The 13,865-nt window shown below is 34.6% G+C and overlaps 2 protein-coding genes across 3 annotated transcripts; both read right to left on the bottom strand.

The window, feature by feature from the left end:
- Positions 1-2,046: 2,046 nt before the first annotated feature.
- Positions 2,047-8,858, bottom strand: BRCC36A (Mov34/MPN/PAD-1 family protein). The gene is made up of 11 exons (XM_022056396.2): positions 8,540-8,858; positions 7,129-7,254; positions 6,700-6,787; positions 6,501-6,586; positions 6,199-6,414; positions 4,542-4,726; positions 3,673-3,831; positions 3,483-3,563; positions 3,354-3,408; positions 2,866-3,103; positions 2,047-2,533 (listed from the first exon to the last, which is right to left on the bottom strand). The coding sequence occupies exons 1-10, from the start codon at positions 8,648-8,650 to the stop codon at positions 2,897-2,899; spliced, it is 1,314 nt and encodes a 437-aa protein (XP_021912088.1). The 5' UTR covers positions 8,651-8,858; the 3' UTR covers positions 2,047-2,533; positions 2,866-2,896.
- A 1,072-nt stretch (positions 8,859-9,930) lies between these two features.
- On the bottom strand, positions 9,931-13,860 carry LOC110825876 (Pentatricopeptide repeat (PPR) superfamily protein). 2 transcript variants are annotated; one of them, XM_022056403.2, is made up of 5 exons: positions 11,412-13,860; positions 11,179-11,305; positions 11,051-11,084; positions 10,929-10,965; positions 9,931-10,357 (listed from the first exon to the last, which is right to left on the bottom strand). In XM_022056403.2, exon 1 carries the CDS (start codon positions 13,778-13,780, stop codon positions 11,714-11,716), a length of 2,067 nt encoding a protein of 688 aa, XP_021912095.1. In that variant the 5' UTR covers positions 13,781-13,860; the 3' UTR covers positions 9,931-10,357; positions 10,929-10,965; positions 11,051-11,084; positions 11,179-11,305; positions 11,412-11,713. The 2 variants fall into 2 exon arrangements, with proteins under 2 accessions (XP_021912095.1, XP_021912097.1); XM_022056405.2 differs by having other exon boundaries at positions 11,055-11,084.
- Positions 13,861-13,865: the final 5 nt, after the last annotated feature.

Here is a 13,865-nt window from a genome sequence, read left to right as displayed (position 1 = left end):
ACCCACAAAACCCTGAATTCAATTACCACGGTCGGTCCTTGAATTTTTTTTAAATAATATTGAGGGCTTAAGTCGGATTATACATATTTATATTTGTCTTCGTGAAGAAATCAATATGTTATTTCCTTATTAAAGGTGGTAAGAAGATGTAAGTTTAAGTACCAAATGTATGATTGAATTAACCATGAGAGAATTAATATAATTTAGTAGATACATGACTATATCAAGCAAAGTAAGCTTCTCTTATTTATTTATACTCCTTTTTTTTATGTGTAAGAGATATATTGTGACTTAAAGAACTAATATATAGTAAATTAGAAGAAGATATATATATATATAGGTATGTATATGATGGGATGGGTATAAATAATATATAGTAAATTAGAAGAAGATATTGGTGAAAGAAAACCCAAGACAAAAAGAGAGAAAAAGAAAAGGTGGCAAATGGTGAGGTTGGACATAAAAAAGATGATTTGGTTTGGTGGGAAAAACAAAGACTCGGAGGTTTTTGTTTTGACCATCTTTTTCTTTTTCTTTTTCTGCGCCTGCTATTTCTTTTTCTCTCTTCTTTTTGAAAAACAACATATGTACAATATGCATGTATACAGATACATATAGTACATATATAGATAAATAGACAGACATAGATGTATGCATGAAGTGAAGAGATCTAGGAAGAAAGAGTTGTATAATTAGTAATATGATATATGGGTGGCGGCCATTCTCTTGGGGAGAGGTAAAGGAAGAAGAAGCAAACTGTAAAGAGAAGTGGAGTGATTCGATTCTGCTAGGGAATCCCGCCCATGCATGACCACGACCAACTTCCTGTCTTTTCCTTTTTTTTTTTTTAATTTTTTTTCCTTAAAATTTCTGCCTACTATCACTGTAATCACTCATCCACTTACGTACGTGTGTGTGTGTATATGTGTACATACATATATATATATATATATATCTTTGTCGTCTCTGCCTGCGTGCATGCCCTTCCATAAAGGAATTTAAATTAATTACTTCCATCGATAATTATCTTCGGTCCCTTTTGAATGTCACTTGTTCTCCCTCCCGGAGTCACCTTACGTTTGGAACTGTGCATAATAATGAGTTAAAGTAGATTAAGATAGTTTAATAGATCTTAGAGTGAATTAGTCATATATATATATATATATGCATATGCATATATATATATAGGTATAGGAAGTGATTATCATATGTTTGGAACTATAAAATTTTAATTTATATAAATAAATATTAATTATAATAATAATGATAGTGGTAACGATAACAATAATAATGATAATAATAATAATATTTTAAATATTTTTTATAAATAATGTCCTATATGATATCTAATTATTCAAATATATATTTTAAGTATCCAAGAACACTTCTACATATTCTAAATAATCAATTTTATTTTTAAATATTTTAGAAATTAAAAAACATATTTGAGACTATGAATTACTAAATATTCCAAAGATTTAGAATTGTTTTTGTACTTCTGAACACTCGAAAGTGTTTCTCGATATTCAGAATAATATGAACTACATCAACATTTTATTATTTGAAGATATTTATATGTTTCGTGGTACTTAAAAGATGTTTCCAAATGATTTAAACACTTGAAAGTACTTCAAAGTATTTCGAGTACTTAGCGTGCAATTGGAGGTACTTTGAGCTCTTTCGCAGTTTTAAAACCAATTTGGTACCCCCATTGGATAGAACATTCTTGACGCCATTGTTTCAGAAAATATTCCTGTGTTGCTGCTACAAATGAAATTTTCCACAAGGGTCAGGAATAAAGAACCATGCAGCAGCCCAAAGTCTGGGTATGAGGAGCACCGAGCCATCCCATCTTTCACAATATGGGGAGCTGAGTTCCTTCGTTGACTGATTAACATCCTCGAGAATAATGACGCTATATTATGTCCTACATCGATATCGCAACAAAACTTTTCTTCCTAAAGAGCAAATTACACCTTAGCCTATATTCAGAATCAATTCAAAATTTGTATAGACTTCATTTGTAAATTCATAGTAACAGCTCTCTGAAGTAAAATTACTGATCATGCCATAGAATGATGGTAGAGTATTATGAATTAATGGAGGCACCATAGACTTTCCCACAGAAGAAAAAATGCAGGTGCTCGCTCCTTTTCCCTTTGGATTAATAATCATGCACAATTTTCCATTTGGGACACAAACCATAGTTTGAGTACAGAATTGTTTGTCACCTACGTCCCTGACATGGGAACTATCCATAAAACTTAAAAAAAGAGATAAAACTGCACCACACATGCCAGCCTGACATTATAAAACCAGGTAGCCTATATACACCAACATTCTCTTCTTTAACCACTCTCCCCCCATCACCCATCCTCTGGATGCATGCTTCTCTGGGACTCAACAAAGTTGATCAGACTCAAAAAGAGAACTCTCCTCCCTCGCCACATGTCACTACTCCCGTTATCTCTGGTTCTTATTGCAAACCCAGATAAATTCAGCAAACTCAAAAGCATTCATCACCTGGTGTCATCTGGGCATCATATGAACAGTATACAAGTGGATTTAGGAAAGTATTGGATTGAATTCAAGAGCAACTCTGTTTACTAGGGGAATACTTTATATTTTGATGACACATTCAAATTAATACTAATTTTCTAACAAAAATGTGAGTATCTAATTCTTAAATTTAATTGACAGTTTGTAGTGAACTAAGGAAACTTTGATAATCATTTACAGGCACTAGACAATGGAAAGGATTCTGATATTGTAGAATTCAAAAAATAGCACCATACTTTATGAGATATGATCAGAAAAGAAATGGAGAAGGGAACAGTGACAACAAAGATGACAGTGAGGACTTACAGAATGTAGAGAGGGGGTTTAAGTCAGAATTTTAAGACCCTTTTCTGCTTCGGCTACCAGATCCAACGGCAGTCCTCAAACTGCTGGTGTCAGCTACGTTCCTTGAATCCCTCTGACCACTCAGAACATTTCCTCGGAGTCCATGAGATAGGCCAGCATGAGGAGATCCAATACTTGATTCACTCCCTCTGGAGACCTCAACCTCCAAAGTCTTAGCTTCATCAATCAGCCTTGCCAGCTATTTCCAGATAGTTTAAATTAGGAAAATTATGATTTATCCCATGAATAATAAAAGCGAATGATCCATAGCATTAATGCCTCAAGGACAAGTATGAGGTGCCATTAGTTGTTAGCCCACCAAAATAGGACACCACTAAAAACTAGATGCAATCATAATCAGCTACGGGAACATTGAACCAACACAACCCTATTCAAGATTACTACTTGGTTAACAAGCAATCCTTAGAGCTAATTCAGTAATTCCATACCTGGATTTCATTTTCCCTCAACCTATCTTGAAGTGCATTTATGGCAGGACTCAAACTGCAATGAAGTTCATAAGTAGACAACATAGGATAAGCATATACATAAGTGAGAGGTAGGCATCTGTTCCTAACCAATATTCAATTAATTTGCACATGGAAGCCTGATATGTTGATGTATGATGAATGAACATAAGAGGGTGCACTTTTCCTTCCCTGAAAAGAAAATGAAATTGCAGAAAATCAGAATACAATAACTGATGAGAAAATTCACAAAAGAAAGAACAAGAAAATGCATGCCAATAGTTTAGCATCAAATAAGTACCTCATATGTTGCAAAATAGCTTGGGTATATGCTGCTCGCTCCTCCTCATATAACACACGTTGCAAATCCGTAAATGATGTTAAAGGTGACTCAAGTTTAAGAAGAGATGCGGTTGGCAAAACATGAAGAGGAATTTCTTTTCGGACATACTCAGCACCACTGCACCACGCATACATCATGAGTACTTGAACTCGAATATAAGTGAAAAGGGAAACCAACAATAAATTGATTAAAGAAAAATTAAATAAATCTATAACATATGCTAACTTGGGAGGTAACCAAGTAGGATGAGAAAAAAAAAATGAAAAATAAATGTCATCAGAAATAGACAACTGCAAAAACATTCAACTATCTGGCATTGTCATAACCACTAACTCCATGGCCCATAATACCATACCAAGACATGCTATCACACATTACAATATAGCTACATACAAATACCAACACTGGTGCCATGTGCATGAGATAATCACTAAAATATGTTCCACACATAAAACTTGCCTACATGCCAAAAGTAAGAAACACCTGCTGAACAGAAACAAGAACCAAAGAAGCAATTTTCCAAGTAAACAACATCACAATAACTTTCAAACAATAAAGAAGAACGCAAACACAAGCATGATTCAATTTTGGGTCCTCCATTCGTCGAACTTCTGAAACACCTACAAAGTGCACTTCATGTTTTTTTTTTCTGAGGAAGCCCTTCATGCATTTTAGGTAGAGAGAATCCACTAAAATAAATTTCATTTCGCACTAGCATCTTGAAGAAACATGGATACAACAGCATCAGAAAAAGAAAACAATAGATTTAACATTAATTTGAAGAAAATAATACCGTAATAAGTAACCAACAACATACTCAAGTATACCTCATGTCCAAATTTGATCGGTGCATTGCTTCTTGCATACCTGCTGACATATCCATTGGGTCTATTTCATCAATGTTATTGCTTAAGTTATTAGTATTATAATTTCCCCCAGTTTTCTCTCTCCCAAGAGAGTTAGCATCAGCATTAGCAAAGAACACCCCCAAGTCTGAAGATCGTCCCCCACCCTATGCAATCATATACACATTTTTTTTTGAGAGACATACACAAAATGTTAGTAACAGTATCAACTAATATTTCAAAGATATAGTATGGAAATTTTAATCAACAAAGATAGTCGAATCTCATTGGTTGGCTCCACTGGAAAAAGAAGAAAAAGAAGAAAAAGAAAATGGAATAAAAGAAATAGTTCCTAAAAATTCATACTAATATTGCTATTCTTTAGAGCAGGAGAGCGAAATGAAACGTGATGGCAGGTGTAGTAATTTTTACAGGTAACCAGTAGGTTGACTATCTTTATGCCAAACAAAATATACTAATAATCCAGATTAAATTGGCAAAGCAGCTTCGATATGTTATTCACAAAAAGTAGAATATGTAAGATACTGCTGCCTTTAGACCGGATGGTTTGACCTGCTTTCTTTACCAAGGGGACAGGAGTTAAAGCCTTATGCTCCTCTTTGCAATTTATTCCGTTCTAACTAGCTACTTCGAGAATTTATTAGGGATGCTTATTCAAAGATTAAAATTTTCCTTCCAAGACTATAGGAGGCAGGCATGAGAATTCTATATCCTAGGTCTTACAAACAAGGCATTCCTATTTTTTCATATCCCCAACTTAATCTGGGATAGCATAACACCTGAAAGAATTTCAACATATTTAATGATTCTTAATTTGAACACAAGAGACTAATAGTTGAGGAATTTGTTGACAAACTTAAACAAAACCTTTTATTGATCATATATTTCACGAACTTTCTCTCATGTGGAGGAAATTAAACAAATTCAACAAGTCAATTATCAAAACTAGGTCAACCCCTCAATCAACACAGTACACGTAAATTTCACAGCAAACCTAGTCATATTTTCTTTTATGTGTGATAACATAGAAATGGAAAGTCACTGTGCACAAAACAGTATGCATTATCCCTAAGATGAATTTCTAATGAAAATAAAAATGTGTTAATCATGCTTGATATTCAAGCAGGAATTTGGTTGAGCAGTCAAAAAGCAGAAAATGCCTAAAAGTCTGATAACCAATCAGTTCATTTATTATGTGGAAAAAAATTATCATCACAAAAAAGAGCATTTTCAGACTTTAGCAGTGAACAGTAACTCAAAATGTAAGCTGTGACTGAAAGCATTGGGGATTACTGGGTTCATATGTCATTATGTGTCTGCCTACGGACATAAACCTTGTGAGTGAGAAAACAATAAACAGAAACTTGCCATATTCAGGAAATGGAACTGCTGAATAGCTGGATTCATATGCTTGCTAACTAATTCACTTATTTGGAAATCACATCCACCACAGCAAAATGACTAGGAATATAACATGACTAGAGCACCAGCATCAAATCCTCAATTTTTTTTTTGAAAGATAAAATCCCAACTGTTGTAGAAAAACATATTCCAGTCATATTTTATAAGCCACTAACATCATCTAAAAGAATTCTTCGAAAGTATATGCTGGTTGTACCTTAGATCCTGAAATTGTTCTGGAATCACCAGTGTCTTCTTCAGGACTATCTGCTCTAGCAAGAGCAGATCTCACAGATGTATTCTCTGAGGAACTCAAAGAGGATTCAATATCAATCACTGAACTGTTATTTACAGGTGATGGACAAACAGGTCTTGGCATAAGATTTTGCTTCCCATCCAAGGACTGGAAAGCAATGACTTGGATTCTTCCAACCTAAATTAATCAAAGCATGATTTGATGATATTAAAAAAAACATTTGAATGATTCTATTTTCCATTTATCATGCATTGGATCTGAACCTTGTTTATATCTTCACTGAAACACGAAAATATCAGCCCAATAAATCCAGAATCTAGAAGCTGATACATTCCTTGCGTTCGCACATCTGCAGTACAGGTAGGTGTAATTTTTTATTCGAACAATCAACAGAAATTGCAATAATCAAACCAAAAAAGGAGGAAGAACATGCAACAGAAATAATAGTTAGTCAATCCATACCAACATGGGAAGGAAGAACTGTAATATGAGGATGTGAATGGTACCATCCAATCACTCTTGTTGTTCTTCCAGTTGATGCAGTCATTCTGTGCTGTGAAGTTAATTACACAACAAAGCTAACAATCTTGAAATGCAAATGCAACAATCAGATAAATGTACCATATTCACCTAGCAATACATTTAAAAAGAATATAGCAGAAGTTCACAAACAGGCAGCCATCTAAGAAGAAAACTCAGTGTACTATGTATACTATATGAAAGTCTTCCCATCATATCAGGAAATATTTGAAAGTAAAGAAGTAAAACTTCTCTAAGAACTTATTTAAAAAAAAGAAAAAAAAACTTCTCTAAGAACATTAATGTAGTATCCCATGGTGGAGATAAAGGGCCAAAAGATGAATTTTCAGAGAAGACAAGAAACAAGGATATATCAGCTTGTGCTGATGCAGCAGCTAATTGTTCAGGAGTTGTCTCCACTCTGTCTTTTCGCCGATCAGATCGTGACTGTGGTGATGCTCCCCAGATCAAGGCAGTTACACTTCCATTTTTTGAGTACTGAGATGTTCGAAACAAGTAACCATTGGAAGTGAAAGAAAAAAGGTGAATAATTTATATATATATATATATACACATATATACAAAAAACCAAGAAAGACATGTTCAAAAGACAATCCCGACCTCCCAATCATGTCCTGTCAAAGCAACAATTTTAATAACCAGATATATAACAAGTTCTAGCATATCAACAAAGAAATCAATGTCATATTTTCATCACAAACACAAGATAGGTGGCAGAAGCACCAACAAAATCTCGAGATACTTCTGATTTCATAAGTTGCTAAAGTTCCTTTTTTAATGGAAAAAAGAATTACTATTAAGAGAAAGGAGAGAACATTACAAAAAGTACATTGGATAAGTTATCCAGCTGATGAAAAGATAAAGAGACAAACACAGCATACAAGAAAAATAATTATCATAAAAAACAAAAGATTACATGAAAATAGCATCCTAGTTCCTATGAGCTGCCAAAATTCACATAGCCATAACCACTGTCAGCTAAAAGATAGTAATTTCAAAGGACTAAAAGCTGAGGAAGTACTTGTACAGTTTTCCTCCAACAGCGAGTTCCCGAAGATCGGATGTAATGCAAGTTAAATTCAAACTAGAAAAGAGAAAAGAATTTGGATTTGATCGAACCATGTCAAGAAACTAAAGACAGAGATAGAATCGGCCATGTAAAATCTTCTAACATAAAACAATTATAAATACACAATAGGAAAGAAAACCATTATGCCCATTTCATCCGTGGTGGAAAGTACTTAGAGAAGAGGTTGACCACAGAGAAAACAAACAGCTCGATTTCTTATTTTCCAACAGTAACAATAGTCCAATTCAATAAGATTCTGCGCCAAAAGCAAAACCTCAATAGCCCCAAGAAAAGAAACTTAAAAAATGACGACGACAATAGCAAAATGCCGCTGACTTCAACTGAAAATAAGTTCACAAGTGTATCAAAACAAAATCAAAATCCCAAAGCCAACTGAATTTCATCCTATTTTCGCTGCAAGAGCAACATTTCCAGGAGAAAATACAACTTCAAAACTAAACAATATTTTCAAGAGACAAATCAATAAAATCTTTGGGCGACGGATAACTTGGGTTTTCGCAGGAAATCTAATTTTCAGGGCGACGTGAATCAAATCAAACTTTGTCTAACATTTCCAAAACCCAAACAGTTCCAGTTTCAGCATCACCGCTGCATATATTCACAAACACATACACCGATACATGATCGACGAGCTTAAGAAAACAAAAATTGGATAGGTAATTGAAATCAGACCTCAATATCACCGAGAAGAAGCCCCATGATCTCTTCGGTCTCAGTTGACAATGCATGAGTGAGACACGTTAACCACACATCCTCAGACATCTTCACGCACGTTAGAGACATTGCTATCTTTCTCCGTCTCGCTCAATAAATCTTCAAAACATCCAAAATTCTATGTCTATCCGGAAAATCTAAAAGAGATTACAGTCGTATTAGGTTTTCAGTGCGTTTGTTGGGCTTCTTCTTGCAGTAAAGGAAGAGCCTTGGATCTGTTTAATCATGCCCTAAAACTTTTTAGACAGTTTTGGGATAAAAGACTTAAAATGCTATTACACAACTTCACTCTCCCCCAAGAGACATCTTGAAAAATAACTAACTTTTGGTCACTAAAGACAAAATAATTTACTACAATATTATTACCATATTTCCCTATTATAGTTGACCCTATAATATAGGGTCGTTATCGGTTTAGAACTAGATTGAATTAAATTAAATTATTATTTTATTTTAATTTCGACTAATAGTAAATTAAAATATACTATTTTTTTTAAAAAAATAAAACTTGTTGTATAGACCGAGTGTTTGATCTAGTTTAATAAAGTCTGATTTTTTCGTCTAAACAAAAATTTGATCACCTTTACTCCTATAACCATCTTAGTAACCATATAAAGATATGCAAAGTTTACATTAGAATTAAACGTTTTATACTCTTACAAGAGTGTCTCTCAAAAAACTTCGAGTTTCACTATTTGATCGTTTATTTATACATTAGGATGGATAAATAAAAAATTATCATCTCAATCTCTCGAGAAATTTTATAATCATCATATAAATCTAAATTATATAACTAATTTAATATTGAAGATAATAGTAATCAAAATTAATATAATAATTGTGTTGAAGAAAATTTTTAAGAATTATTTATATTGATTAAAATGAAGATTAAATATTTTACCTTAGAGTTATTTAAAAAAATATATATTTTATTTCATGAAAATATGTCCTACAAAGAGTCTGATGAAGGGTTTTTTTTATTCAATATAATTAATTACTTAAAATTTTTATTTAACTATATTGAACCTTAGCCGGCTTGATACTAATGTTGACAATTATCATAAATTAATCAAGAGATTTAATTATAGTAGAATATTTTTGTATAATTAAATTAAAAGTTTCTTAATTGGTCATAATTTTTAATTAATTCTAACAACTAAAAAATTTAAATCATCAAAGGACTTAATTTAGCCCATTTTTGATGTAATTTATTAAAGAAAAATATGCACTGACAGTTTTTCTAAGAAGATAAGTTGCAACATAGAAAACTGGAAGATTTACAAAATGATAGTAACAAGATTTGTGAAGCAATATACCAATAATAATGATAATAATAAAGCAAGTAGATGGAATTTGAAGATCAAATTTGCAAATTCACCATGAAGTTTGAACAGGAATGAAAATGGTCTCAGACCAATTTGAATAATCATGAAAAATTCTTTGGGTCACAGATTCATCAGACAACTGGAGAAGAAAATACATAAGTAATGGTTCAGTGAGAATTTGAATAATTCTAATCTTTGTATTCTACATCTCTAACTACATCAACTTACAAGAGAGGGGAAGAGAATGCCAAAGTCATTCAAACAACCTTCTGTAACATCAAGACTTCGCAATTAAGGCTTCAATGTCTTGAAATGGAAGTTTTTTGCTTTCCGAATTCAAAGGGATACTGATCTTGTTTTCTTGTCATCCTTTGCGGAAACCTAATGATATGTTATTGTTCTTCCTCCATTTCTCAGGTACATTACTTGTAAGCCCGAGTTTGGTTAAAACCTAAAAATTCATAACAGGAAGTAAGTATACATGGGGAGAGAATGAAATATCTCCAGGAACTGCAGAATAGCATTTAAAATGAACATAAAATAAACTTTTTTGAAAAGAAGTTTTTGTATAAAGAAGAAAAACATTGACTATGTTCATTGTACAGAACACTAAAGAGCATCGTTTCCAGCCATTCATGCCAATCCTATCAAGCTTTCTTATTCTGATTAAATAAATCGCTAAACATATAGTAAGAAATTTCTTTAGATAACACATTGTAATCGTGAATTTGCTAAAATAAATGAAAACTCAAAATACTTGTAAGTCATTCAAAATCGTTTGCTAACATAAATACACAATAGATAATGCTAATTCATGTTCCAGTAACTGAAACATAAATTACAAAAGCCCAAGAGTCGATATACATTTTCTTAAAAGCAAAAGGCAAAGTTATGTCATTATGTCATAGATTTAGAGGAAATGTATACAAACAGAACTAGAGAACTCAATAACAAGTTTTTTAAAAAGAAACAAAATCAATGGTTTAGATCATATAACAAGAAACATAGGAAAGGAAACTGACAATCAGAAAGAACTATATTCCCATTGTACTCTGTGACCTGTGCAACCAAAGAAAAAAAAAAAGATATTAGGAGAGAAAAAGAAGTCAGATGCCAATAAAAGGTGAGAAGGAAAGAGACTTACAGACCAATTGTATTTAAGGTCCTACGTTCGAGATCTGTGCAACCAAAGAAAAAGTAGAAGGAAAAGAATCAGACGCCAATAGAAGGGATGAGGCATACAGAAGGACTAAGACTGGGACTAAAGAATACCTCTTATTGGTTGTGGATTCGAGTCGGGTCATATGTTTCCTTGTGTCTTCATAGGAGTTTGTTTTATGAAATGTATGAATTTCGACAGGAAAAAAAAAAGTACCTCTCATCTGTATTGAGGCATCCTCTATAAGTCCAAGCAAAGCATTTATAGTCAGGAAAATGTAGGAAAAGGACAAACAAAAGACTATTTGAAAAATCTAGAGATGAAAAACCCAATAACAAAAGAATACCTAAATTCAGCCAAGCTGTGGCTTTGGATCTGGCAATTTATTTTATCTTTTGTAACAAACTTGCAAGACCCAGATTTGGATGTTGAGGAGGAAGGGCATAAAGTTATCCTTGAAAATCCATTTTTATGCCATAGCCTGTAATCTCAATGCTATGAGATAATATAAAGAGCTCATATTGCCTCTAAGCCTCATTGTTTATCACCTTTGTTCTGTCAGTGTGGTTGGTTTATTAATCTGAACATGACCCTTTTGGTTCCGTTTCAGCTTAAGCTTTATCCAACCAAAAAGTTCAAATAATAATATCACCAATAGTCTTTGCATGAACATGATCCCTCAACAAAACAATGAAATCGGTTGTTATCCCTGACAATTATCTTTCTGCCAGTAATATTGGAAATAAGCTTTATGGCCTCATGACAATCACCACATACACGAAGGTTTTTCACTACCCTAATCACATTCGTAGGAGCTGTGCTGATTAGACCAAATGCAATAGCCAGCTTTTCACTGTGGAAGCCAAGCATATGCTCCTTCTCCTCCTCTTCTATGTCAAACAGCACATAATCCGTTGTAGGGACAAAACCAGCTGCTTTCAAGCCCTTTGCTAATTCCTCAAGTTTTGCATATATTTGCTCTGTTAAATGGTGGGATTTGTCACCCACAAGGAATTCATGAACAACTCCTTCTACTTCAATCCAACTGCATCCACGAATTTTTTGGATCCCTCTTCCCTTCATGATCAGTCTAATGTTTGCAGCATCATCCCATTTGTGACTCGCTGAATATATATTTGATAAGAGAACATAATTTCCAGAATTCCATGGTTCAAATGCAATGAGTTGCTTCAGTACATGTTCTGCTAATTCAGTATTCTTATGTAGCCTACATCCACCCAACAAAGCTCCCCAAACAATGGCATTAGGCTCCATTGGCATATCTTTGATCAATTGATGAGCTTCATCCAAGAAACCTGCACGGCCAAGAAGATCCACCATACATCCATAATGCTCAATCGTGGGAGTCAAGGAAAACACACGTCTCATGCTACTGAAATATCTACGCCCTTCATCAACCAGACCGGCATGAGTACACCCACAAAGCAAAGCCACAAAAGTGTTACCATCAGGTTGAATACCTGATTTCTCCACCTGGCCAAAAAGAGCAAACGCAGGTCTAACGTGTCCTGTCATGGCAAGCCCAGAAATTGCAGCATTCCAAACCACTCGGTCTCTGTCCTTCATCTCTCTAAAAATTTGCCAGGCTCGAGCCATGCTCCCGCATTTTGCATACATGTCGATCAAAGCAGTTCCCAGAACTGCATTAGACAAGAAATCATTTCTGTCCATCAAACTGCTGGCCCAGTCTCCTAATTCTAGAGCTCCAAGCCTGGCACAAGCAGAGAGAAACCCAACAATTGAATAACAATCAGGCTTTTGATTTTCTCTCAGCATCTGGAAAAAAAAGTCTATAGCTTCTCTTGGCAACCCATTAAATGCATAACCCTGAACCATAGTACTCCAAGAAACTTCATCCTTCTCAGACATCCAGTCAAACACAACTCGAGCTTTCTCCATTTTTCCACACTTGGCATAGAAATCCACCAAAGCAGTAGCCACAAAAACATTTCTCGCCATCCCAATCTCTGATACGTATCTATCTACCCACTCCCCACTTTCCAAATCCCCTAAATGAGCACAAGCAGACAGAACCCGAACAATCGTAAAACTATCAGGCTTCACACCTCTTTTCAATAACATACGGAAAGCATCAACAGCTTCCTTATACTTCCCAGCCTCAATATACCCACAAATGATTGCGGTCCAAGAAACGACATTTTTGTCAGGAATATCGTCGAAAACCTTGAGTGCATGATCCAAGCACCCGCATTTAGCATACAAAGAAAGCAAACTGGTCTTAGCAAACACATCGTAATCAAACCCCGCTTTGACTACAAGAGCATGAACTTTCAGCCCCAGTTCAAGACGGGAAACTCTCGCACAAGCCTTTAGGACGAAAGGGAAGGTGAAACTGTCGGGCATAAAGCCATTCCTCCTCATAGAAACAAAAGAGTTAATAGCTTCATGAAAGCAATCGTTAGAGACGAAGCCGCGAAGCAAGGTGTTCCATAAAAAGATGTTGGGAGTTTTAATCTGAGAGAAGAGGAGGAAAGCGTACACTGTGTTGCCGAAATGAAAAATGTGCTTGAAGATCATGTTGAGGAGGTAGTTGTCTTGGTCGAGGCCGAAACGGAGAAGCATTGCATGGACATGCTTGATCTGCTTGAAGGAGGTGAAGCCTTCAAGAAGGCGTTTCTTTATCACTGAGACCTTTGACAAGGTAGGAGAAGATGAGGTGGAGAAGACGCTCATGATCAGCCGTCTGCCCGCCAAAATGGGCAACGAGCTTCTTGTCCCGGTTCTGAATATAAATACTGGTCTGTCTGATGTTTAATTA

The sequence above is a fragment of the Carica papaya genome, chromosome 5 (genome assembly GCF_054855325.1).
Source record: "Carica papaya isolate Zhongbai chromosome 5, ASM5485532v1, whole genome shotgun sequence".
Classification (NCBI taxonomy): Eukaryota; Viridiplantae; Streptophyta; class Magnoliopsida; order Brassicales; family Caricaceae; genus Carica; species Carica papaya.
Note: the sequence above shows the minus strand (reverse complement) of the source record. Positions and strands in the feature narration are given on the sequence as shown.